The 23824-nt window shown below is 57.5% G+C and overlaps 1 protein-coding gene across 1 annotated transcript in view; it reads right to left on the bottom strand.

The window, feature by feature from the left end:
* The window catches only part of LOC137306334 (latent-transforming growth factor beta-binding protein 3-like), a 160959-nt gene that overhangs the window by 10343 nt on the left and 126792 nt on the right, over positions 1-23824 (bottom strand). Inside the window, exons 12-19 of the mRNA XM_067975482.1 lie at positions 21796-21921; positions 20209-20340; positions 19946-20068; positions 17555-17674; positions 15051-15173; positions 10606-10728; positions 6770-6892; positions 1638-1770 (exon numbers count right to left, since the gene is read on the bottom strand). Coding sequence (XP_067831583.1) covers positions 1638-1770; positions 6770-6892; positions 10606-10728; positions 15051-15173; positions 17555-17674; positions 19946-20068; positions 20209-20340; positions 21796-21921 — 1003 coding nt within the window. The remainder of the gene's footprint in view (positions 1-1637; positions 1771-6769; positions 6893-10605; positions 10729-15050; positions 15174-17554; positions 17675-19945; positions 20069-20208; positions 20341-21795; positions 21922-23824) is intronic.

The following is a 23824-nucleotide window of genomic DNA, read 5'->3' as shown; positions in this document are numbered from 1 at the left end:
TTAATAAATCCAATCGGGAATTCAGGAGAAACTTCTTTACCCAGAGAGTGGTGAGAATGTGGAACTCGCTCCCACAAGGAGTAGTTGAGGTGAATAACAGAGACATTTAAGGGGAAGCTCGATAAACAGATGAGGGAGAAAGGAATAGAAGGATATGGTGATAGGGTGAGATGAAGAGGGAGAGGGAGGAGGCTCGTGTGGAGCATAAACACCGGGATAGACCAGATGGGCTGAATGGCCTGTTTCTGTGCTGTACATTATACGTAATGTTATTAATGCTAACCTGTTTAAATCTCCCGGGCCTGTTTCCCAGATTTTTAATAATACTTCATCCGGAATCCTTCAGGCTAAAAGATTCTTTGCCAGCCGTGGCTCAGTGTCTCTCGCTCGCCTCTGAGTCAGAAGGTCGTGGGTTCGAGCCCCCACTCCAGAGACTCGAGCCCCGTAATCCAGGCCGACACTCCCCACTGCCAGTACTGAGGGAGCGCCGCACTGTCGGAGGGTCGGTACTGAGGGAGCGCCGCACTGTCGGAGGGTCAGTACTGAGGGAGCGCCGCACTGTCGGAGGGTCAGTACTGAGGGAGCGCCGCACTGTCGGAGGGTCAGTACTGAGGGAGCGCCGCAGTGTCGGAGGGTCAGTACTGAGGGAGCGTCGCACTGTCGGAGGGTCGGTACTGAGGGAGTGCCGCACTGTCGGAGGGTCAGTACTGAGGGAGCGCCGCACTGTCGGAGGGTCAGTACTGAGGGAGCGCCGCACTGTCGGAGGGTCAGTACTGAGGGAGCGCCGCACTGTCGGAGGGTCAGTACTGAGGGAGCGCCGCACTGTCGGAGGGTCAGTACTGAGGGAGCGCCGCACTGTCGGAGGGTCAGTACTGAGGGAGCACCGCACTGTCGGAGGGTCAGTACTGAGGGAGCGCCGCACTGTCGGAGGGTCGGTACTGAGGGAGCGCCGCACTGTCGGAGGGTCGGTACTGAGGGAGCGCCGCACTGTCGGAGGGTCAGTACTGAGGGAGCGCCGCACTGTCGGAGGGTCAGTACTGAGGGAGCGCCGCACTGTCGGAGGGTCGGTACTGAGGGAGCGCTGCACTGTCGGAGGGTCGGCACTGAGGGAGCGCCGCACTGTCGGAGGGTCGGTACTGAGGGAGCGCCGCACTGTCGGAGGGTCAGTACTGAGGGAGCGCCGCACTGTCGGAGATGCCGTCGTTCGGAGAAGACACTAAACCCCATTTGCCTGTTCAGGTGGATGGAAAAGATCCCAGGGCCACTATTGGAAGAAGAGCAGGGGGGAGTTCTCCCCGGGGTCCTGGGCCCACATTCCTCCCTCCAAAACAGATTAACTGGTGGTTTATGTCACTGCAGTTTGTGGGATCTTGCTGTGTGCAAATTGACTCCATTCCAAAGTATTAATTGAGATGTTTCTGAGAGATGTGAGGGGGCTGAAGGTTGGGAGTTTGGAGACCTGCTCCAGGATTTGTAGACTGGCACACTGAGGCTGTGCTGTATTGTTTTATCATTCCTCGTTCTATTGTAGATTCAGGGGTTCAGGGGTTCCACTAACCCCTCCCCACCAATACCCATCTAACCACCTGCTGATGCCCATTGCCCTCGACCTGCTCACTCGACTCCATTGGCCTTACTGACCTTCACAGGTGTACTTGTCCAGCGACAGGATGTAGCCGGTGTCGCAGACGCAGGAGAAGGAGCCTTCTCTGTTCTCACAGGCGCCATTCGGGATACAGAGCGAGCGGTTCAGGGAACATTCGTCAATATCTGTGCAAAGTAAAGGAGCTTTTCAAGAAGTCAACTTTCCCCTCAACAAGACTGTGCTGCGAGCAGCTGAACAACCCACTACAGGACACCTGTGGACAGAGCACCTGTGGACAGAGCACCTGTGGACAGGACACCTGTGGACAGGACACCAGTGGACAGGACACCAGTGGACAGAGCACCTGTGGACAGAGCACCAGTGGACAGAGCACCTGTGGACAGAGCACCAGTGGACAGGACACCAGTGGACAGAGCACCTGTGGACAGGACACCAGTGGACAGAGCACCTGTGGACAGAGCACCTGTGGACAGGACACCTGTGGACAGGACACCAGTGGACAGGACACCAGTGGACAGGACACCAGTGGACAGGACACCTGTGGACAGGACACCAGTGGACAGGACACCAGTGGACAGAGCACCTGTGGACAGGACACCTGTGGACAGAGCACCAGTGGACAGAGCACCTGTGGACAGGACACCTGTGGACAGGACACCAGTGGACAGAGCACCTGTGGACAGAGCACCTGTGGACAGAGCACCTGTGGACAGAGCACCTGTGGACAGAGCACCAGTGGACAGAGCACCTGTGGACAGAGCACCAGTGGACAGGACACCAGTGGACAGAGCACCTGTGGACAGGACACCAGTGGACAGAGCACCTGTGGACAGAGCACCTGTGGACAGGACACCTGTGGACAGGACACCAGTGGACAGAGCACCTGTGGACAGGACACCTGTGGACAGGACACCAGTGGACAGGACACCAGTGGACAGAGCACCTGTGGACAGGACACCTGTGGACAGAGCACCAGTGGACAGAGCACCTGTGGACAGGACACCTGTGGACAGGACACCAGTGGACAGAGCACCAGTGGACAGGACACCAGTGGACAGGACACCAGTGGACAGAGCACCTGTGGACAGGACACCTGTGGACAGGACACCAGTGGACAGAGCACCTGTGGACAGAGCACCTGTGGACAGGACACCTGTGGACAGGACACCAGTGGACAGAGCACCAGTGGACAGGACACCAGTGGACAGGACACCCTTGGACAGAGCACCTGTGGACAGAGCACCTGTGGACAGAGCACCTGTGGACAGGACACCAGTGGACAGGACACCAGTGGACAGAGCACCAGTGGACAGAACACCTGTGGACAGAGCACCTGTGGACAGAGCACCAGTGGACAGGACACCAGTGGACAGGACACCAGTGGACAGAGCACCTGTGGACAGGACACCAGTGGACAGGACACCCGTGGACAGAGCACCTGTGGACAGAGCACCAGTGGACAGGACACCTGTGGACAGGACACCAGTGGACAGAGCACCAGTGGACAGGACACCAGTGGACAGGACACCAGTGGACAGGACACCTGTGGGCAGAGCACCTGTGGGCAGAGCACCTGTGGACAGAGCACCTGTGGACAGAGCACCAGTGGACAGAGCACCAGTGGACAGAGCACCAGTGGGACCTTTGCTCAGCTGATGAGCTGTGATTGGAGATGGGAAGGTAGCAGGAGGGTTTGGCCCCAGCCTCCCGACAAACTCATCCCCAACCCCCCTCCCTCCAGCTCTGTCACAGTGAGGCCCCACTCTGTCCTTCTCAGCAACTGACCAAAGCCAAAGGCCATGCTGTTCACCCGCACTGTGGCCCCACCAATGGGTAATGATTATAACATAAACGGAGCCAGGTTAGGTCTGTATTGAGTCCATCTCAGTAATGGAGCATGGTCAGGGAGTGTTCCAGTGAGGGGTGTGGGGTATATCAGTGTTCCAGTGAGGGGTGTGGGGTATATCAGTGTTCCAGTGAGGGGTGTGGGGTATATCAGTGTTACAGTGAGGGGTGTGGGGTATATCAGTGTTACAGTGAGGGGTGTGGGGTATATCAGTGTTACAGTGAGGGGTGTGGGGTATATCAGTGTTACAGTGAGGGGTGTGGGGTATATCAGTGTTACAGTGAGGGGTGTGGGGTATATCAGTGTTACAGTGAGGGGTGTGGGGTATATCAGTGTTACAGTGAGGGGTGTGGGGTATATCAGTGTTCCAGTGAGGGGTGTGGGGTATATCAGTGTTCCAGTGAGGGGTGTGGGGTATATCAGTGTTACAGTGAGGGGTGTGGGGTATATCAGTGTTACAGTGAGGGGTGTGGGGTATATCAGTGTTACAGTGAGGGGTGTGGGGTATATCAGTGTTACAGTGAGGGGTGTGGGGTATATCAGTGTTACAGTGAGGGGTGTGGGGTATATCAGTGTTACAGTGAGGGGTGTGGGGTATATCAGTGTTACAGTGAGGGGTGTGGGGTATATCAGTGTTACAGTGAGGGGTGTGGGGTATATCAGTGTTACAGTGAGGGGTGTGGGGTATATCTGTGTTACAGTGAGGGGTGTGGGGTATATCAGTGTTACAGTGAGGGGTGTGGGGTATATCTGTGTTACAGTGAGGGGTGTGGGGTATATCAGTGTTACAGTGAGGGGTGTGGGGTATATCAGTGTTACAGTGAGGGGTGTGGGGTATATCAGTGTTACAGTGAGGGGTGTGGGGTATATCTGTGTTACAGTGAGGGGTGTGGGGTATATCAGTGTTACAGTGAGGGGTGTGGGGTATATCAGTGTTACAGTGCGGGGTGTGGGGTATATCAGCGTTACAGTGAGGGGTGTGGGGTATATCAGTGTTACAGTGGGGGGTGTGGGGTATATCAGTGTTACAGTGAGGGGTGTGGGGTATATCAGTGTTACAGTGAGGGGTGTGGGGTATATCAGTTTTACAGTGAGGGGTGTGGGGTATATCGGTGTTACAGTGAGGGGTGTGGGGTATATCGGTGTTACAGTGAGGGGTGTGGGGTATATCAGTGTTACAGTGAGGGGTGTGGGGTATATCAGTGTTACAGTGAGGGGTGTGGGGTATATCAGTGTTACAGTGAGGGGTGTGGGTTATATCAGTGTTACAGTGAGGGGTGTGGGGTATATCAGTGTTACAGTGAGGGGTGTGGGGTATATCAGTGTTACAGTGGGGGGTGTGGGGTATATCAGTGTTACAGTGAGGGGTGTGGGGTATATCAGTGTTACAGTGAGGGGTGTGGGGTATATCAGTGTTACAGTGAGGGGTGTGGGGTATATCGGTGTTACAGTGAGGGGTGTGGGGTATATCGGTGTTACAGTGAGGGGTGTGGGGTATATCGGTGTTACAGTGAGGGGTGTGGGGTATATCAGTGTTACAGTGAGGGGTGTGGGGTATATCAGTGTTACAGTGAGGGGTGTGGGTTATATCAGTGTTACAGTGAGGGGTGTGGGGTATATCAGTGTTACAGTGAGGGGTGTGGGGTATATCAGTGTTACAGTGAGGGGTGTGGGGTATATCAGTGTTACAGTGAGGGGTGTGGGGTATATCAGTGTTACAGTGAGGGGTGTGGGGTATATCAGTGTTACAGTGAGGGGTGTGGGGTATATCAGTGTTACAGTGAGGGGTGTGGGTTATATCAGTGTTACAGTGAGGGGTGTGGGTTATATCAGTGTTCCAGTGAGGGGTGTGGGGTATATCAGTGTTCCAGTGGGGGTGTGGGGTATATCAGTGTTCCAGTGAGGGGTGTGGGGTATATCAGTGTTACAGTGAGGGGTGTGGGGTATATCAGTGTTACAGTGAGTGGTGTGGGGTATATCAGTGTTACAGTGCGGGGTGTGGGGTATATCAGTGTTCCAGTGAGGGGTGTGGGTTATATCAGTGTTACAGTGAGGGGTGTGGGGTATATCAGTGTTACAGTGCGGGGTGTGGGGTATATCAGTGTTCCAGTGGGGGGTGTGGGGTATATCAGTGTTCCAGTGAGGGGTGTTGGTTATATCAGTGTTACAGTGAGGGGTGTGGGGTATATCAGTGTTACAGTGAGGGGTGTGGGGTATATCAGTGTTCCAGTGAGGGGTGTGGGGTATATCAGTGTTCCAGTGAGGGGTGTGGGGTATATCAGTGTTACAGTGAGGGGTGTGGGGTATATCAGTGTTACAGTGAGGGGTGTGGGGTATATCAGTGTTACAGTGAGGGGTGTGGGGTATATCAGTGTTCCAGTGGGGGGTGTGGGGTATATCAGTGTTCCAGTGAGGGGTGTGGGGTATATCAGTGTTACAGTGAAGGGTGTGGGGTATATCAGTGTTACAGTGAGGGGTGTGGGGTATATCAGTGTTCCAGTGGGGGGTGTGGGGTATATCAGTGTTCCAGTGAGGGGTGTGGGGTATATCAGTGTTACAGTGAGGGGTGTGGGGTATATCAGTGTTCCAGTGGGGGGTGTGGGGTATATCAGTGTTCCAGTGAGGGGTGTGGGGTATATCAGTGTTACAGTGAGGGGTGTGGGGTATATCAGTGTTACAGTGAGGGGTGTGGGGTATATCAGTGTTACAGTGAGGGGTGTGGGTTATATCAGTGTTCCAGTGGGGGGTGTGGGGGTATATCAGTGTTACAGTGAGGGGTGTGGGTTATATCGGTGTTACAGTGAGGGGTGTGGGGTATATCAGTGTTACAGTGAGGGGTGTGGGTTATATCAGTGTTACAGTGAGGGGTGTGGGGTATATCAGTGTTACAGTGAGGGGTGTGGGGTATATCAGTGTTACAGTGAGGGGTGTGGGGTATATCAGCGTTACAGTGAGGGGTGTGGGGTATATCAGTGTTCCAGTGGGGGGTGTGGGGTATATCGGTGTTACAGTGAGGGGTGTGGGGTATATCAGTGTTACAGTGAGGGGTGTGGGGTATATCAGTGTTACAGTGAGGGGTGTGGGGTATATCAGTGTTACAGTGAGGGGTGTGGGGTATATCAGTGTTCCAGTGGGGGGTGTGGGGTATATCGGTGTTCCAGTGGGGGGTGTGGGGTATATCAGTGTTCCAGTGAGGGGTGTGGGGTATATCGGTGTTCCAGTGAGGGGTGTGGGGTATATCAGTGTTCCAGTGGGGGGTGTGGGGGTGGACAGGTCCCTGACCCCGTGTACTGTTCACACTCTCCCTCCGTTATTACCTTTACACCTGGTCCCATCGATCAGTTGGTAGCCCGGGTGACACTGACATGTGAAGGATCCTGGGAGATTGACACAATCCCCATTGGTGCAGACACCCGGCAGCTCCAGACATTCGCTGATATCTGCGGGAGACGAGAAGGATCAGCGGCACCATAAACACTGGCAAAACACGGGATCCTCAGTCAAATCTCACAGCCTGCTCCCCGTTCCCTCATTACACGAACCACAGGCTGATTCACAGCAATTAATGTGGTCTTCAATTCAACACATGCAAACATGGAGAGAGAAAAGATCATTTCGCCTCTCGTGCCTCTCCCCCCAAACCCATGTACACTCTCCCCTATCACAGACTCTCCCCACCCATTTAATCTCCTCCCACAGCCCGTGTACACTCTCCCCGACCATGGACTCTCCCCACCCATTTAATCTCCCCCCAAACCCCATGTACACTCTCCCCTATCACAGACTCTCCCCACCCATTTAATCTCCTCCCACAGCCCATGTACACTCTCCCCTATCACAGACTCTCCCCACCCATTTAATCTCCCCCCACAGCCCGTGTACACTCTCCCCTATCGTAGACTCTCCCCACCCATTTAATCTCCCCCCACAGCCCGTGTACACTCTCCCCTATCACGGACTCTCCCCACCCATTTAATCTCCCCCCACAGCCCGTGTACACTCTCCCCTATCACGGACTCTCCCCACCCATTTAATCTCCCCCCACAGCCCATGTACACTCTCCCCTATCGTAGACTCTCCCCACCCATTTAATCTCCCCCCACAGCCCATGTACACTCTCCCCTATCACGGACTCTCCCCACCCATTTAATCTCCTCCCACAGCCCGTGTACACTCTCCCCTATCGTAGACTCTCCCCACCCATTTAATCTCCCCCCACAGCCCATGTACACTCTCCCCTATCACGGACTCTCCCCACCCATTTAATCTCCCCCCACAGCCCGTGTACACTCTCCCCTATCGTAGACTCTCCCCACCCATTTAATCTCCCCCCACAGCCCATGTACACTCTCCCCTATCGTAGACTCTCCCCACCCATTTAATCTCCCCCCACAGCCCATGTACACTCTCCCCTATCACGGACTCTCCCCACCCATTTAATCTCCCCCCACAGCCCGTGTACACTCTCCCCTATCGTAGACTCTCCCCACCCATTTAATCTCCCCCCACAGCCCATGTACACTCTCCCCTATCGTAGACTCTCCCCACCCATTTAATCTCCCCCCACAGCCCATGTACACTCTCCCCTATCACGGACTCTCCCCACCCATTTAATCTCCTCCCACAGCCCGTGTACACTCTCCCCTATCACGGACTCTCCCCACCCATTTAATCTCCTCCCACAGCCCGTGTACACTCTCCCCTATCACGGACTCTCCCCACCCATTTAATCTCCCCCACAGCCCGTGTACACTCTCCCCTATCGTAGACTCTCCCCACCCATTTAATCTCCCCCCACAGCCCGTGTACACTCTCCCCTATCACGGACTCTCCCCACCCATTTAATCTCCCCCCACAGCCCGTGTACACTCTCCCCTATCACGGACTCTCCCCACCCATTTAATCTCCCCCCACAGCCCATGTACACTCTCCCCTATCGTAGACTCTCCCCACCCATTTAATCTCCCCCCACAGCCCATGTACACTCTCCCCTATCACGGACTCTCCCCACCCATTTAATCTCCTCCCACAGCCCGTGTACACTCTCCCCTATCGTAGACTCTCCCCACCCATTTAATCTCCCCCCACAGCCCATGTACACTCTCCCCTATCACGGACTCTCCCCACCCATTTAATCTCCCCCCACAGCCCGTGTACACTCTCCCCTATCGTAGACTCTCCCCACCCATTTAATCTCCCCCCACAGCCCATGTACACTCTCCCCTATCGTAGACTCTCCCCACCCATTTAATCTCCCCCCACAGCCCATGTACACTCTCCCCGATCACAGACTCTCCCCACCCATTTAATCTCCCCCCACAGCCCGTGTACACTCTCCCCTATCACGGACTCTCCCCACCCATTTAATCTCCCCCCACAGCCCGTGTACACTCTCCCCTATCGTAGACTCTCCCCACCCATTTAATCTCCCCCCACAGCCCATGTACACTCTCCCCTATCGTAGACTCTCCCCACCCATTTAATCTCCCCCCACAGCCCATGTACACTCTCCCCTATCACGGACTCTCCCCACCCATTTAATCTCCTCCCACAGCCCGTGTACACTCTCCCCTATCACGGACTCTCCCCACCCATTTAATCTCCTCCCACAGCCCGTGTACACTCTCCCCTATCGTAGACTCTCCCCACTCATTTAATCTCCCCCACAGCCCGTGTCCACTCTCCCCTATCATGGACTCTCCCCACCCATTTAATCTCCCCCCACAGCCCGTGTACACTCTCCCCTATCACGGACTCTCCCCACCCATTTAATCTCCCCCACAGCCCGTGTACACTCTCCCCTATCACGGACTCTCCCCACCCATTTAATCTCCCCCCACAGCCCATGTACACTCTCCCCTATCGTAGACTCTCCCCACCCATTTAATCTCCCCCCACAGCCCATGTACACTCTCCCCTATCACGGACTCTCCCCACCCATTTAATCTCCCCCCACAGCCCGTGTACACTCTCCCCTATCGTAGACTCTCCCCACCCATTTAATCTCCCCCCACAGCCCATGTACACTCTCCCCTATCGTAGACTCTCCCCACCCATTTAATCTCCTCCCACAGCCCGTGTACACTCTCCCCTATCACGGACTCTCCCCACCCATTTAATCTCCTCCCACAGCCCGTGTACACTCTCCCCTATCGTAGACTCTCCCCACCCATTTAATCTTCATTTGGTGTTTAAACTCTGCCTGACTTCTCTCTTTCGGATCAGTGAACCTTTCTTGTATCTCTCTCTCTATTTTGTCGATGCTTCTCCGGTCAGTGCGTATCTGAACTCTCCTCTCTTGTTCTTCTAAGTCCCAAATCCCCTGTCCGACACACTCTTCCTCCTCCCTACGCCCTCCCTGTGCTGAAACCGCGACTCTTTGTTCCATCTCCCGCTCTCACTCATTCTTTGCCAGCGCCTCAACACAGTGGAACTCCTCCCCTCTCCCGGTCTCTCCTCCCTCCTACGACCTACGCGATGGAAAGACCCGAGCTTGGTCTCAACAAACTACGGCTTGTTCATTTAACCCCTCCACAAACTTCAGCACATCCAAAACCCTGCCCCCCCTCCCCCCCCCGCCCCGTATCCTAACTCGCACCGAGTCCCGTTCACCCATCACCCCCCCTGAGCTCGCTGACCTACATCGGCTCCCGGTCCAGCAACGCCTCGATCTTAAAATCCTCATCCTTGTTTTCAAATCCCCTCCGTGGCCCCTCGCACCCCCCCCTCCCTATCTCTGTAACCTCCTCCAGCCCCCTACAACCCTCCGAGATCTCTGCGCTCCTCCAATTCTGGCCTCTTGCGCACCCCCCGATTTCCATCGCTCCACCATTGGCGGCCGTGCCTTCAGCCGCCTGGGCCCTAAGCTCTGGAATTCCCTCCCTAAACCTTTCCGCCTCTCTCTCTCCTCCTTTAAAGACGCTCCTTAAAACCTCCCTCTTTGACCGAGCTTTTGGTCGCCTGTCCTAACATCTCCTCATGTGGCTCGGTGTCAAATTTTGTTCGATTATCGCTCCTGAGAAGCGCCCTGGGACGTTTTACTAGGTTAAAGGCGCTATATAAATGCAGGTTGTTGTTCTTGGTGGTGGTCTCCTGCTCTGTGGATCCTTCATCAGTGATTCCTCAAAGATGTATAGAAGTGGGGGTCAGTTACCTTCACAGGAGGTTTGATGACTGGACAGGCGGTAGCCAGGGTTACAGCGACACTGGAAGGAACCCTCTGTGTTTAAACAGCGGCCATTGGCGCACAGGCGCCCTTCACTGCACTCATTAATATCTGAAGGAAAGTCAACAACAGGGTATGGTCAGAGGCGAATCAGAACCAGGATGGAGGATAAACAAAGTGGGACGAGCGCTGGTGGCCTGTCACTGAGGGTCAAACGTAGGCCCCGGAGTGAGGCCTGTCACTGAGGGTCAAACGTAGGCCCCGGAGTGAGGCCTGTCACTGAGGGTCAAACGTAGGCCCCGGAGTGAGGCCTGTCACTGAGGGTCAAACGTAGGCCCCGGAGTGAGGCCTGTCACTGAGGGTCAAACGTAGGCCCCGGAGTGAGGCCTGTCACTGAGGGTCAAACGTAGGCCCCGGAGTGAGGCCTGTGACTGAGGGTCAAACGTAGGCCCCGGAGTGAGGCCTGCAACTGAGGGTCAAACGTAGGCCACGGAGTGAGGCCTGTGACTGAGGGTCAAACGTAGGCCCCAGAGTGAGGCCTGCAACTGAGGGTCAAACGTAGGCCCCAGAGTGAGGCCTGCAACTGAGGGTCAAACGTAAGCCCCGGAGTGAGGCCTGTCACTGAGGGTCAAACGTAGGCCCCGGAGTGAGGCCTGTCACTGAGGGTCAAACGTAGGCCCCGGAGTGAGGCCTGTCACTGAGGGTCAAACGTAGGCCCCGGAGTGAGGCCTGTCACTGAGGGTCAAACGTAGGCCCCGGAGTGAGGCCTGTCACTGAGGGTCAAACGTAGGCCCCGGAGTGAGGCCTGTGACTGATGGTCAAACGTAGGCTCCAGAGTGAGGCCTGCAACTGATGGTCAAACGTAGGCCCCGGAGTGAGGCCTGTAACTGAGGGTCAAACGTAGGCCCCGGAGTGAGGCCTGCAACTGAGGGTCAAACGTAGGCCCCGGAGTGAGGCCTGTGACTGAGGGTCAAACGTAGGCCCCAGAGTGAGGCCTGCAACTGAGGGTCAAACGTAAGCCCCGGAGTGAGGCCTGTCACTGAGGGTCAAACGTAGGCCCCAGAGTGAGGCCTGCAACTGAGGGTCAAACGTAAGCCCCGGAGTGAGGCCTGTCACTGAGGGTCAAACGTAGGCCCCGGAGTGAGGCCTGTGACTGAGGGTCAAACGTAGGCCCCAGAGTGAGGCCTGCAACTGAGGGTCAAACGTAGGCCCCAGAGTGAGGCCTGTCACTGAGGGTCAAACGTAGGCCCCAGAGTGAGGCCTGTGACTGAGGGTCAAACGTAGGCCCCGGAGTGAGGCCTGTCACTGAGGGTCAAACGTAGGCCCCGGAGTGAGGCCTGTCACTGAGGGTCAAACGTAGGCCCCGGAGTGAGGCCTGTGACTGAGGGTCAAACGTAGGCCCCAGAGTGAGGCCTGTCACTGAGGGTCAAACGTAAGCCCCGGAGTGAGGCCTGTCACTGAGGGTCAAACGTAGGCCCCAGAGTGAGGCCTGTGACTGAGGGTCAAACGTAGGCCCCAGAGTGAGGCCTGCAACTGAGGGTCAAACGTAGGCCCCAGAGTGAGGCCTGTCACTGAGGGTCAAACGTAGGCCCCAGAGTGAGGCCTGTGACTGAGGGTCAAACGTAGGCCCCGGAGTGAGGCCTGTGACTGAGGGTCAAACGTAGGCCCCGGAGTGAGGCCTGTCACTGAGGGTCAAACGTAGGCCCCGGAGTGAGGCCTGTGACTGAGGGTCAAACGTAGGCCCCAGAGTGAGGCCTGTGACTGAGGGTCAAACGTAAGCCCCGGAGTGAGGCCTGTCACTGAGGGTCAAACGTAGGCCCCGGAGTGAGGCCTGTCACTGAGGGTCAAACGTAGGCCCCGGAGTGAGGCCTGTCACTGAGGGTCAAACGTAGGCCCCAGAGTGAGGCCTGTCACTGAGGGTCAAACGTAGGCCCCGGAGTGAGGCCTGTGACTGAGGGTCAAACGTAGGCCCCAGAGTGAGGCCTGTGACTGAGGGTCAAACGTAGGCCCCGGAGTGAGGCCTGTGACTGAGGGTCAAACGTAAGCCCCGGAGTGAGGCCTGTCACTGAGGGTCAAACGTAGGCCCCGGAGTGAGGCCTGTCACTGAGGGTCAAACGTAGGCCCCGGAGTGAGGCCTGTGACTGAGGGTCAAACGTAGGCCCCAGAGTGAGGCCTGCAACTGAGGGTCAAACGTAGGCCCCGGAGTGAGGCCTGCAACTGAGGGTCAAACGTAGGCCCCGGAGTGAGGCCTGTCACTGAGGGTCAAACGTAGGCCCCGGAGTGAGGCCTGCAACTGATGGTCAAACGTAGGCCCCGGAGTGAGGCCTGTCACTGAGGGTCAAACATAGGCCCCAGAGTGAGGCCTGTGACTGAGGGTCAAACGTAGGCCCCGGAGTGAGGCCTGTCACTGAGGGTCAAACGTAGGCCCCGGAGTGAGGCCTGCAACTGAGGGTCAAACGTAGGCCCCGGAGTGAGGCCTGTGACTGAGGGTCAAACGTAGGCCCCGGAGTGAGGCCTGTGACTGAGGGTCAAACGTAGGCCCCAGAGTGAGGCCTGCAACTGAGGGTCAAACGTAGGCCCCAGAGTGAGGCCTGTGACTGAGGGTCAAACGTAGGCCCCGGAGTGAGGCCTGTGACTGAGGGTCAAACGTAGGCCCCAGAGTGAGGCCTGCAACTGAGGGTCAAACGTAGGCCCCGGAGTGAGGCCTGTCACTGAGGGTCAAACGTAGGCCCCGGAGTGAGGCCTGTCACTGAGGGTCAAACGTAGGCCCCGGAGTGAGGCCTGTGACTGAGGGTCAAACGTAGGCCCCGGAGTGAGGCCTGTCACTGAGGGTCAAACGTAGGCCCCGGAGTGAGGCCTGTGACTGAGGGTCAAACGTAGGCCCCGGAGTGAGGCCTGCAACTGATGGTCAAACGTAGGCCCCGGAGTGAGGCCTGTCACTGAGGGTCAAACGTAGGCCCCGGAGTGAGGCCTGTGACTGAGGGTCAAACGTAGGCCCCGGAGTGAGGCCTGTCACTGAGGGTCAAACGTAGGCCCCGGAGTGAGGCCTGCAACTGATGGTCAAACGTAGGCCCCGGAGTGAGGCCTGTCACTGAGGGTCAAACGTAAGCCCCGGAGTGAGGCCTGTCACTGAGGGTCAAACGTAGGCCCCGGAGTGAGGCCTGCAACTGAGGGTCAAACGTAGGCCCCGGAGTGAGGCCTGTCACTGAGGGTCAAACGTAGGCCCCGGAGTGAGGCCTGCAACTGATGGTCAAACGTAGGCCCCGGAGTGAGGCCTGTCACTGAGGGTCAAACGTAGGCCCCGGAGTGAGGCCTGTCACTGAGGGTCAAACGTAGGCCCCGGAGTGAGACCTGCAACTGATGGTCAAACGTAGGCCCCGGAGTGAGGCCTGTCACTGAGGGTCAAACGTAGGCCCCGGAGTGAGGCCTGTCACTGAGGGTCAAACGTAGGCCCCGGAGTGAGGCCTGTCACTGAGGGTCAAACGTAGGCCCCAGAGTGAGGCCTGTCACTGAGGGTCAAACGTAGGCCCCAGAGTGAGGCCTGTCACTGAGGGTCAAACGTAGGCCCCGGAGTGAGGCCTGTGACTGAGGGTCAAACGTAAGCCCCGGAGTGAGGCCTGTCACTGAGGGTCAAACGTAGGCCCCGGAGTGAGGCCTGCAACTGAGGGTCAAACGTAGGCCCCGGAGTGAGGCCTGTCACTGAGGGTCAAACGTAGGCCCCGGAGTGAGGCCTGCAACTGATGGTCAAACGTAGGCCCCGGAGTGAGGCCTGTCACTGAGGGTCAAACGTAGGCCCCGGAGTGAGGCCTGTCACTGAGGGTCAAACGTAGGCCCCGGAGTGAGACCTGCAACTGATGGTCAAACGTAGGCCCCGGAGTGAGGCCTGTCACTGAGGGTCAAACGTAGGCCCCGGAGTGAGGCCTGTCACTGAGGGTCAAACGTAGGCCCCGGAGTGAGGCCTGTCACTGAGGGTCAAACGTAGGCCCCAGAGTGAGGCCTGTCACTGAGGGTCAAACGTAGGCCCCAGAGTGAGGCCTGTCACTGAGGGTCAAACGTAGGCCCCGGAGTGAGGCCTGTGACTGAGGGTCAAACGTAGGCCCCGGAGTGAGGCCTGTCACTGAGGGTCAAACGTAGGCCCCGGAGTGAGGCCTGTCACTGAGGGTCAAACGTAGGCCCCGGAGTGAGGCCTGTCACTGAGGGTCAAACAGCCTCACGCTGTGCGCCTGCTCTGTCCCTACACGGACCTTCAATCTTCATTGAGCAGGAGCCCTGGCCATTCTTTTCATCTCACCCTAGGCCAGGGGCCCTGAGGCCAATTGGAATGCCCCCACTACTGTCTGGGCAGAGATGAGCTACTTCAGCACAGGCCGGGGGTGAAGCCTGGGAGCTCCTGCTTCGTGTGGCTCAGTGAAAGCACCGAACGATCGGGTTACCTTGACAGTTCCTGCCGTCGGGCGCGGGTTTAAAGCCCTTGCTGCAGGTGCAGCTGTACGAGCCCTTTGTGTTGATGCACTTCCCGTTTAAACAGAAGGATCTGTCTAAGCACTCGTCGATATCTGGAGAGGAAAGACCAGAGAGTGTCAGCGAACCGCGTGACACGAAACAAAGACATCCCAGAGACAGCTGTATCTAACCCTGTACCTGCCCTGGGAGAGTTTGATGGGACAGTGTAGAGGGAGCTTTACTCTGTATCTAACCCTGTACCTGCCCCGGGAGTGTTTGATGGGACAGTGTAGAGGGAGCTTTACTCTGTATCTAACCCTGTACCTGCCCCTGGGAGTGTTTGATGGGACAGTGTAGAGGGAGCTTTACTCTGTATCTAACCCGTGCTGTACCTGCCCTGGGAGTGTTTGACGGGACAGTGTAGAGGGAGCTTTACTCTGTATCTAACCCGTGCTGTACCTGCCCTGGGAGTGTTTGACGGGACAGTGTAGAGGGAGCTTTACTCTGTATCTAACCCGTGCTGTACCTGCCCAGGGAGTGTTTGATGGGACAGTGTAGAGGGAGCTTTACTCTGTATCTAACCCTGTACCTGCCCTGGGAGTGTTTGATGGGACAGTGTAGAGGGAGCTTTACTCTGTATCTAACCCTGTACCTGCCCTGGGAGTGTTTGACGGGACAGTGTAGAGGGAGCTTTACTCTGTATCTAACCCTGTACCTGCCCTGGGAGTGTTTGATGGGACAGTGTAGAGGGAGCTTTACTCTGTATCTAACCCGTGCTGTACCTGCCCTGGGAGTGTTTGACGGGACAGTGTAGAGGGAGCTTTACTCTGTATCTAACCCGTGCTGTACCCGCCCTGGGAGTGTTTGACGGGACAGTGTAGAGGGAGCTTTACTCTGTATCTAACCCTGTACCTGCCCTGGGAGTGTTTGACGGGACAGTGTAGAGGGAGCTTTACTCTGTATCTAACCCTGTACCTGCCCTGGGAGTGTTTGATGGGACAGTGTAGAGGGAGCTTTACTCTGTATCTAACCCTGTACCTGCCCTGGGAGTGTTTGACGGGACAGTGTAGAGGGAGCTTTACTCTGTATCTAACCCTGTACCTGCCCTGGGAGTGTTTGACGGGACAGTGTAGAGGGAGCTTTACTCTGTATCTAACCCTGTACCTGACCCCGGGAGTGTTTGATGGGACAGTGTAGAGGGAGCTTTACTCTGTATCTAACCCTGTACCTGCCCCGGGAGTGTTTGATGGGACAGTGTAGAGGGAGCTTTACTCTGTATCTAACCCTGTACCTGCCCTGGGAGTGTTTGATGGGACAGTGTAGAGGGAGCTTTACTCTGTATCTAACCCTGTACCTGCCCTGGGAGTGTTTGATGGGACGGTGTAGAGGGAGCTTTACTCTGTATCTAACCCTGTACCTGCCCTGGGAGTGTTTGATGGGACAGTGTAGAGGGAGCTTTACTCTGTATCTAACCTGTGCTGTACCTGCCCCGGGAGTGTTTGATGGGACAGTGTAGAGGGAGCTTTACTCTGTATCTAACCCTGTACCTGCCCTGGGAGTGTTTGATGGGACAGTGTAGAGGGAGCTTCACTTTACCTGGTTATCTCTGCTCACCTGTCTCACTGTTCATTTTGCACCACCCATTATCCTGTATGCCCCCCCAGCCCTATGTGCCCCCCATAGCCGCATAAGACCCCCCATGGACCTGTCTGCTCCTCCACACCCCTGACTGCCCCCATAGCCCTGTCTGCCTCCCCCACAGCCCCGTCTGCCCCCCATGGCCCTGTCTGCCCCCCCCACAGCCCCATCTGCCCCCCCCACAGCCCCGTCTGCCCCCCCCACAGCCCCGTCTGCCCCCCCCATAGCCCCGTCTGCCCCCCCCATAGCCCCGTCTGCCCTCCATGGCCCTGTCTGCCCCCCCCACAGCCCCGTCTGCCCCCCCCATAGCCCCGTCTGCCCCCTCCCATAGCCCCGTCTGCCCTCCATAGCCCCGTCTGCCCCCCCCATAGCCCCGTCTGCCCTCCATGGCCCTGTCTGCCCCCCCCCCACAGCCCCGTCTGCCCCCCCCCCCATAGCCCCGTCTGCCCCCCCAATAGCCCCGTCTGCCCCCCCCATAGCCCCGTCTGCCCCCCCATCGCCCTGTCTGCCCCCCCCACAGCCCCGTCTGCCCTCCATGGCCCTGTCTGCCCCCCCATCGCCCTGTCTGCCCCCCCCACAGCCCCGTCTGCCCCCCCCATAGCCCCGTCTGCCCCCCATGGCCCTGTCTGCCCCCCCCCACAGCCCCATCTGCCCCCCCCCCATAGCCCCGTCTGCCCCCCCCCCATAGCCCCGTCTGCCCTCCATGGCCCTGTCTGCCCCCCCATCGCCCTGTCTGCCCCCCCCATAGCCCCGTCTGCCCTCCATGGCCCTGTCTGCCCCCCCCCCCCCCCCATAGCCCTAATGTGCCCCCACCCCCACAGTGGCCCCGTTGCTCACTGTACGAGCCGGTTCTCACCGTAGCACTCCCCGGCCTGACTCCGGTATCCCTCCGGACACGGGACACACTCGTACGTCCCCGGCTTATTCTTGCATTTGCCCCGTGGGCAGGCGTTCGGATTGTGGCATTCGTTGATATCTGGGAAAAGGATGAGGAATCGCTGATGTCACATTTACCCAGGAATTGGGGATCTCTCAAACACACAACAGAACACAGGGAACGGAGAAGAGATTTGTACAACGGGTACTGCGTTTCAAACAGAATCGTTCCCGTTTACCCACTGAGTGCTGTACGTGTACAGGGGACACTGAGAGTGTGGGGGCGGGTGTAATGGGGGCGGGGTGTAATGGGGGTGGGGTGTAATGGGGCAGGGTGTAAATGGGGGCAGGTGTAATGGGGGCGGGGTGTAATGGGGGTGGGGTGTAATGGGGCGGGCTGTAAGTGGGGGCGGGGTGTAATGGGGCGGGGTGTAATGGGGGCAGGGTGTAAATGGGGGCAGGTGTAATGGGGGCAGGGTGTAATGGGGGCAGGGTGTAATGGGGCGGGCTGTAAGTGGGGGCGGGGTGTAATGGGGGCGGGGTATAATGGGGGCAGGGTGTAAATGGGGGCAGGTGTAATGGGGGCAGGGTGTAATGGGGGCAGGGTGTAATGGGGCGGGCTGTAAGTGGGGGCGGGGTGTAATGGGGGCGGGGTGTAAGTGGGGGCGGGGTGTAAGTGGGGGCAGGGTTTAAACGGCGGCGGGGTGTAATGGGGCGGGGTGTAAATGGGGGCGGGGTGTAATGGGGGCGGGGTGTAATGGGGGCGGGGTGTAAGTGGGGAGGGGTGTAATGGGGGTGGGGTGTAATGGGGGCGGGGTGTGAGTGGGGGCGGGGTGTAATGGGGGCGGGGTGTAATGGGGGCGGGTTGTAATGGGGGTGGGGTGTAAGTGGGGAGGGGTGTAATGGGGGTGGGGTGTAATGGCGGCGGGGTGTGAGTGGGGGCGGGGTGTAATGGGGGCAGGGTGTAATGGGGGCAGGGTGTAATGGGGCGGGCTGTAAGTGGGGGCGGGGTGTAATGGGGGCGGGGTGTAATGGGGGCAGGGTATAATGGGGCGGGCTGTAAGTGGGGGCGGGGTGTAATGGGGGCGGGGTGTAAGTGGGGACGGGGTGTAAGTGGGGGCAGGGTTTAAACGGCGGCGGGGTGTAATGGGGCGGGGTGTAAATGGGGGCGGGGTGTAATGGGGGCGGGGTGTAATGGGGGCGGGGTGTAAGTGGGGAGGGGTGTAATGGGGGTGGGGTGTAATGGGGGCGGGGTGTGAGTGGGGGCGGGGTGTAATGGGGGCGGGGTGTAATGGGGGCGGGGTGTAATGGGGGCGGGTTGTAATGGGGGTGGGGTGTAAGTGGGGAGGGGTGTAATGGGGGTGGGGTGTAATGGCGGCGGGGTGTGAGTGGGGGCGGGGTGTAATGGGGGCGGGGTGTAATGGGGGCGGGGTGTGAATGGGGGCGGGGTGTGAATGGGGGTGGGGTGTAATGGGGGCGGGGTGTAATGGGGCGGGGTGTGAGTGGGGGCAGGGTGTAATGGGGTGGGGTGTAATGGGGCAGGGTGTAATTGGGAGCGGGGTGTAATGGGGGCGGGGTGTAATGGGGTGGGTGTAATGGGGGCAGGGTGTAATGGGGGTGGGGTGTAATGGGGGGCGGGGTGTAATGGGGGCAGGGTGCAATGGGGGTGGTGTGTAAGTGGGGCGGAGTGTAATGGGGGCGGGGTGTAATGGGGGCGGGGTGTAATGGGGCTGGGTGTAATGGGGCGGGTTGTAATGGGGGGCGGGTTGTAATGGGGGGCGGGTTGTAATGGGGGGCGGGTTGTAATGGGGGCGGGGTGTAATGGGGACGGGATGTAAATGGGAGCGGGGTGTAATGGGGACGGGGTGTAATGGGGGCGGGGTGTAAATGAGAGCGGGGTGTAATGGGGACGGGGTGTAATGGGAGCGGGGTGTAATGAGGACAGGGTGTAATGGGGGCGGGGTATAATGGGGCGGGGTGTAAATGAGAGCGGGGTGTAATGGGGACGGGGTGTAATGGGGGCGGGGTGTAATGGGAGCGGGGTGTAATGGGAGCGGGGTGTAATGAGGACGGGGTGTAATGGGGGCGGGGTGTAATGGGGGCGGGGTGTAAATGGGAGTGGGGTGTAATGGGGGCGGGGTGTAAATGGGAGCGGGGTGTAATGAGGACGGGGTGTAATGGGGGCGGGGTGTAAATGGGAGCGGGGTGTAATGGGGGCGGGGTGTAATGGGGATGGGGTGTAATGGGAGCGGGGTGTAATGAGGACGGGTTGTAATGGGGGCGGGGTGTAATGGGGGCGGGGTGTAATGGGGGGCGGGGTGTAATGGGGGGCGGGGTGTAATGGGGGCGGGGTGTAATGCGGGTGAATTACCTTCGCAGGCGGTCTGGTGACTGACCAGGCGATAACCAGTGTGACATCGACAGTAGAAGGAGCCCTCGGTGTTGAAACAGTGCCCACTCACACAGAGACGCCCCTCGCTACACTCATTAACATCTGAAACACAGCATCAACAGTCAAAGGCCAATCGGAAGGCCAACAATGAAATGAAACGAGGGGGACAGAGCGAGGGGGCCGGTCGTCGAGGAGACTGGGGCCGAGGTTAGACAGAGAAAGGGGGGGGGAATACAACATACCAACACAAGTACTGCCTTCCTGCCGCTCGTGTAACTGGAAGCCTTGGTAGCAGTGGCAGGTGAAGGTCCCAATGGAATTTATACACTCGCCTTTTCTGGCCCCGCAAGGATTGTTGTCACACTCGTTTACATCTGGAAGAGAGGAGGAAGAAACATCTCCTGTTTAAACCTGGGACAGCCAAATGGCAAAGGGTAAGGTCCGTGGGGGGGGGGCGGGGGCAGACGCTGACCTTTCACCTCTGGGTCCTGCGGCCATGACCACTGGAATGAGTGCTGCTCTGTCTGCTGGGGGCCGTCACAGCTCCCCAGCGTTGGGAGGCGGGGAGATCAGACAGTCTCAATCCCAGTTGTGCTTGGTCCACGAACGCCAAATGGATCAGAGCCTGACTGGAGGGAGCACTCGTTTGCAACTGGGGCTGCGACACATTCTCGGGGCAGGGCAGAAGGGCTCGCACTCTGCACCTAACTCGAGCTGCACGCCTTCTGGGGGTTCCCAAAGTGTGCAAATCCCGACCAGTGATACTCCTGTGGTGGGGGATTCTAGGAGCAGGGGGCACAGTCTAAAAAATTAGAGCCAGACCTTTCAGGAGCGAGATTAGAAAACATTTCTACACACAAAGGGTGGTAGAAGTTTGGAACTCTCTCTTCCGCAAACGGCAATTGATACTAGCTCAATCGCTCAATTGAAATCTGAGATAGATAGCTTTTTGGCAGTCAAAGGTATTAAGGGATATGGGCCAAAGGCAGGTATATGGAGTTAGATCACAGATCAGCCCATGATCTTATCAAATGGCGGGGCAGGCACGAGGGGCTGAATGGCCTCCTCCTGTTCCTATGTTCCTGAATGGGGTGCTTCCTGTAATATTGCTGGCAATATCGAGCTGCCTGTTCAGACAGAGAGAGATAATAGTGTTCTCCCACATGCTCCGACCCGCTGTATTACATACAACACACACGAGCAGCTCTCCTGGGACGCACAGTGCAGCTACAGGGGCGAGCCTGCTCGACAATGGGGTGAATTGCTACCCTCAAAGTACAACCGCCCGAAGTGGTGTTCTACTTTGAGTTCTGTCTCTGACTGCAAGGCTTGCTTAGGACGTCAGCCTGTCGCTCAGTGGGTCGCACTCTTGCCTCTAGAGTCACAAACTTTGTGGGCTCGAGTCCCACCTCCAGAGACTTGAGTGCAAAATCCAGGCTAACGTTCCCAGTGCAGCACTGAGGGAGCGCTGTGCCGTCTTTCGGACGAGACGTTAAACCGAGGGCCCCGTCTGCCCCTCTCAGGCGGACGTAAAAGATCCCCTGACACTATTTTGAAGAAGAGCAGGGGGTGGGGGGAGTTCTCCCAGGTGTCCTGGGGCCGATATTTATCCCTCAACCAACAATCAACCAAACAGTTGATCTGGGTCATTTATCACATTGGTGTTTGTGGGATCTTGCTGTGCGCAAATCGGCTGCTGCGTTTCCCACATTACAACAGTGACCGCACTTCAAAAAAAAAAGTACTTCATTGGCTGTAACGTGCTTTGGGACGTCCTGAGGTGGTGAAAGGTCCTGTAGAAAATGTAAGTCTTTTGTGCTGACTCTTACCCACACACTGTTTCACACGGGTGTTGAGCTGGTAGCCAGTGTGACAGGCGCAGGTATAACCAGATGGATCATAGACACAGACTCCGTGTCCACAGATTCCACGGTCCACTTTACACGTGTCCATTTCTGAAAGACAGGCAGGGATACATACAGTTTCTTTTCAACGAGTCTTCAACTATGTTCTTTACTTTTAATAGACCCCTGCCCTAATCGCGACCCCCCTCCCCATCTCTGTAACCTCCTCCAGCCCCCTACAACCCTCCCAGATCTCTGCATAGCCCTCGCGCCCCCCCTCCCCATCTCTGTAACCTCCTCCAGCCCCCTACAACCCTCCCAGATCTCTGCATAGCCCTCGCGCCCCCCCCTCTCCCTATCTCTGTAACCTCCTCCAGCCCCCTACAACCCTCCCAGATCTCTGCATAGCCCTCGCGCCCCCCCCTCCCTATCTCTGTAACCTCCTCCAGCCCCCTACAACCCTCCCAGATCTCTGCATAGCCCTCGCGCCCCCCCCTCTCCCTATCTCTGTAACCTCCTCCAGCCCCCTACAACCCTCCCAGATCTCTGCATAGCCCTCGCTCCCCCCCCTCCCTATCTCTGTAACCTCCTCCAGCCCCCTACAACCCTCCCAGATCTCTGCGTTCCTCCAATTCTGGCCTCTTGCGCATCCCCCCGATTCCCATCGCTCCACCATTGGCGGCCGTGCCTTCAGCTGCCCGGGGCCCTAAGCTCTGGAATTCCCTCCCTAAACCTCTCCGCCTCTCTCTCTCCTCCTTTAAGACGCTCCCTAAAACCTCCCTCTTTGACCGAGCTTTTGGTCACCTGTCCCGATATGTGGCTCGGTGTCAAATTTTAATCTGATTACACTCCCGTGAAGCGACTTGGGACGTTTCACCACATAAAAGGCGCCATATCAATGCAAGTTTGCAGTTGTCGGGGGGGGGCGCGGTGGGGGGGGAATCACTGAACTTTGGTTCTTCCAGTCTGGTTTTGTGGGGGTTAATAAGCAGGATTTTGTCCCTATTGAGAGAGACTCTGCGCTCCACATCGGGCAAACAGAAGCTCTGCTCACGTGGATTTCTCAGCGGTTGGGAGCTCCTCGATCGCGGGTGAGGGAAGGGTTTTCTGCGTCCATCAGACACCCAAGGGAATTTGGCCCATCGCCGAACAGGAACGAGCGACAATGTGTGTACTTCTGAGTCTGGTCACCGGATGGCAATAAAGTACCAGTGTCCCACTCGATACAAACGGCTGCCTCACTGTCGGCAGCTCTCTCAGAACCAAAACTTGCAGCGGTTCTGAGTCGAACTTTGAACTTGTTTTTTTTAAACATAATAAATTAGCTCATAATCCCGTTATTAAGGGAATTAGCAGGAGGGGAGGATCGAAACGTGCGAGAGATTTACAATTCACATCAGTGGCTGCAGTCACTACGACCTGCCACTGAACTCAGCGACTCCTTCGAGCCGCTTTGGATTTGCGATGTCGTCAGTTTGGCTCAGTGGGTGGTGCGCTCGACTCTGAGTCAAGCAGCTTGTGGGTTCAGGCCCCGTTCCAGGACTTAATCTGGGCTGGTAATGCAGTGCAGTACTGAGGGAGCGCCGCACTGTCGGAGGGTCAGTACTGAGGGAGCGCCGCACTGTGGGAGGGTCAGTACTGAGGGAGCGCCGCACTGTCGGAGGGTCAGTACTGAGGGAGCGCCGCACTGTGGGAGGGTCAGTACTGAGGGAGAACTGCGCTGTGGGAGGGTCAGTACTGAGGGAGCGCCGCACTGTGGGAGGGTCAGTACTGAGGGAGCGCCGCACCGTCGGAGGGTCAGTACTGAGGGAGTGCCGCACCGTCGGATGGTCAGTACTGAGGGAGCGCTGCGCTGTCGGAGGGTCAGTACTGAGGGAGCGCTGCACTGTCGGAGGGTCAGTACTGAGGGAGTGCTGCACTGTCGGAGGGTCCGTACTGAGGGAGTGCTGCACTGTCGGAGGGTCAGTACTGAGGGAGCGCCGCACTGTCGGAGGGTCAGTACTGAGGGAGCGCT

The sequence above is a fragment of the Heptranchias perlo genome, chromosome 43, assembly GCF_035084215.1.
Source record: "Heptranchias perlo isolate sHepPer1 chromosome 43, sHepPer1.hap1, whole genome shotgun sequence".
NCBI lineage: Eukaryota > Metazoa > Chordata > Chondrichthyes > Hexanchiformes > Hexanchidae > Heptranchias > Heptranchias perlo.
This window is presented reverse-complemented; position numbering and strand designations above follow the sequence as displayed.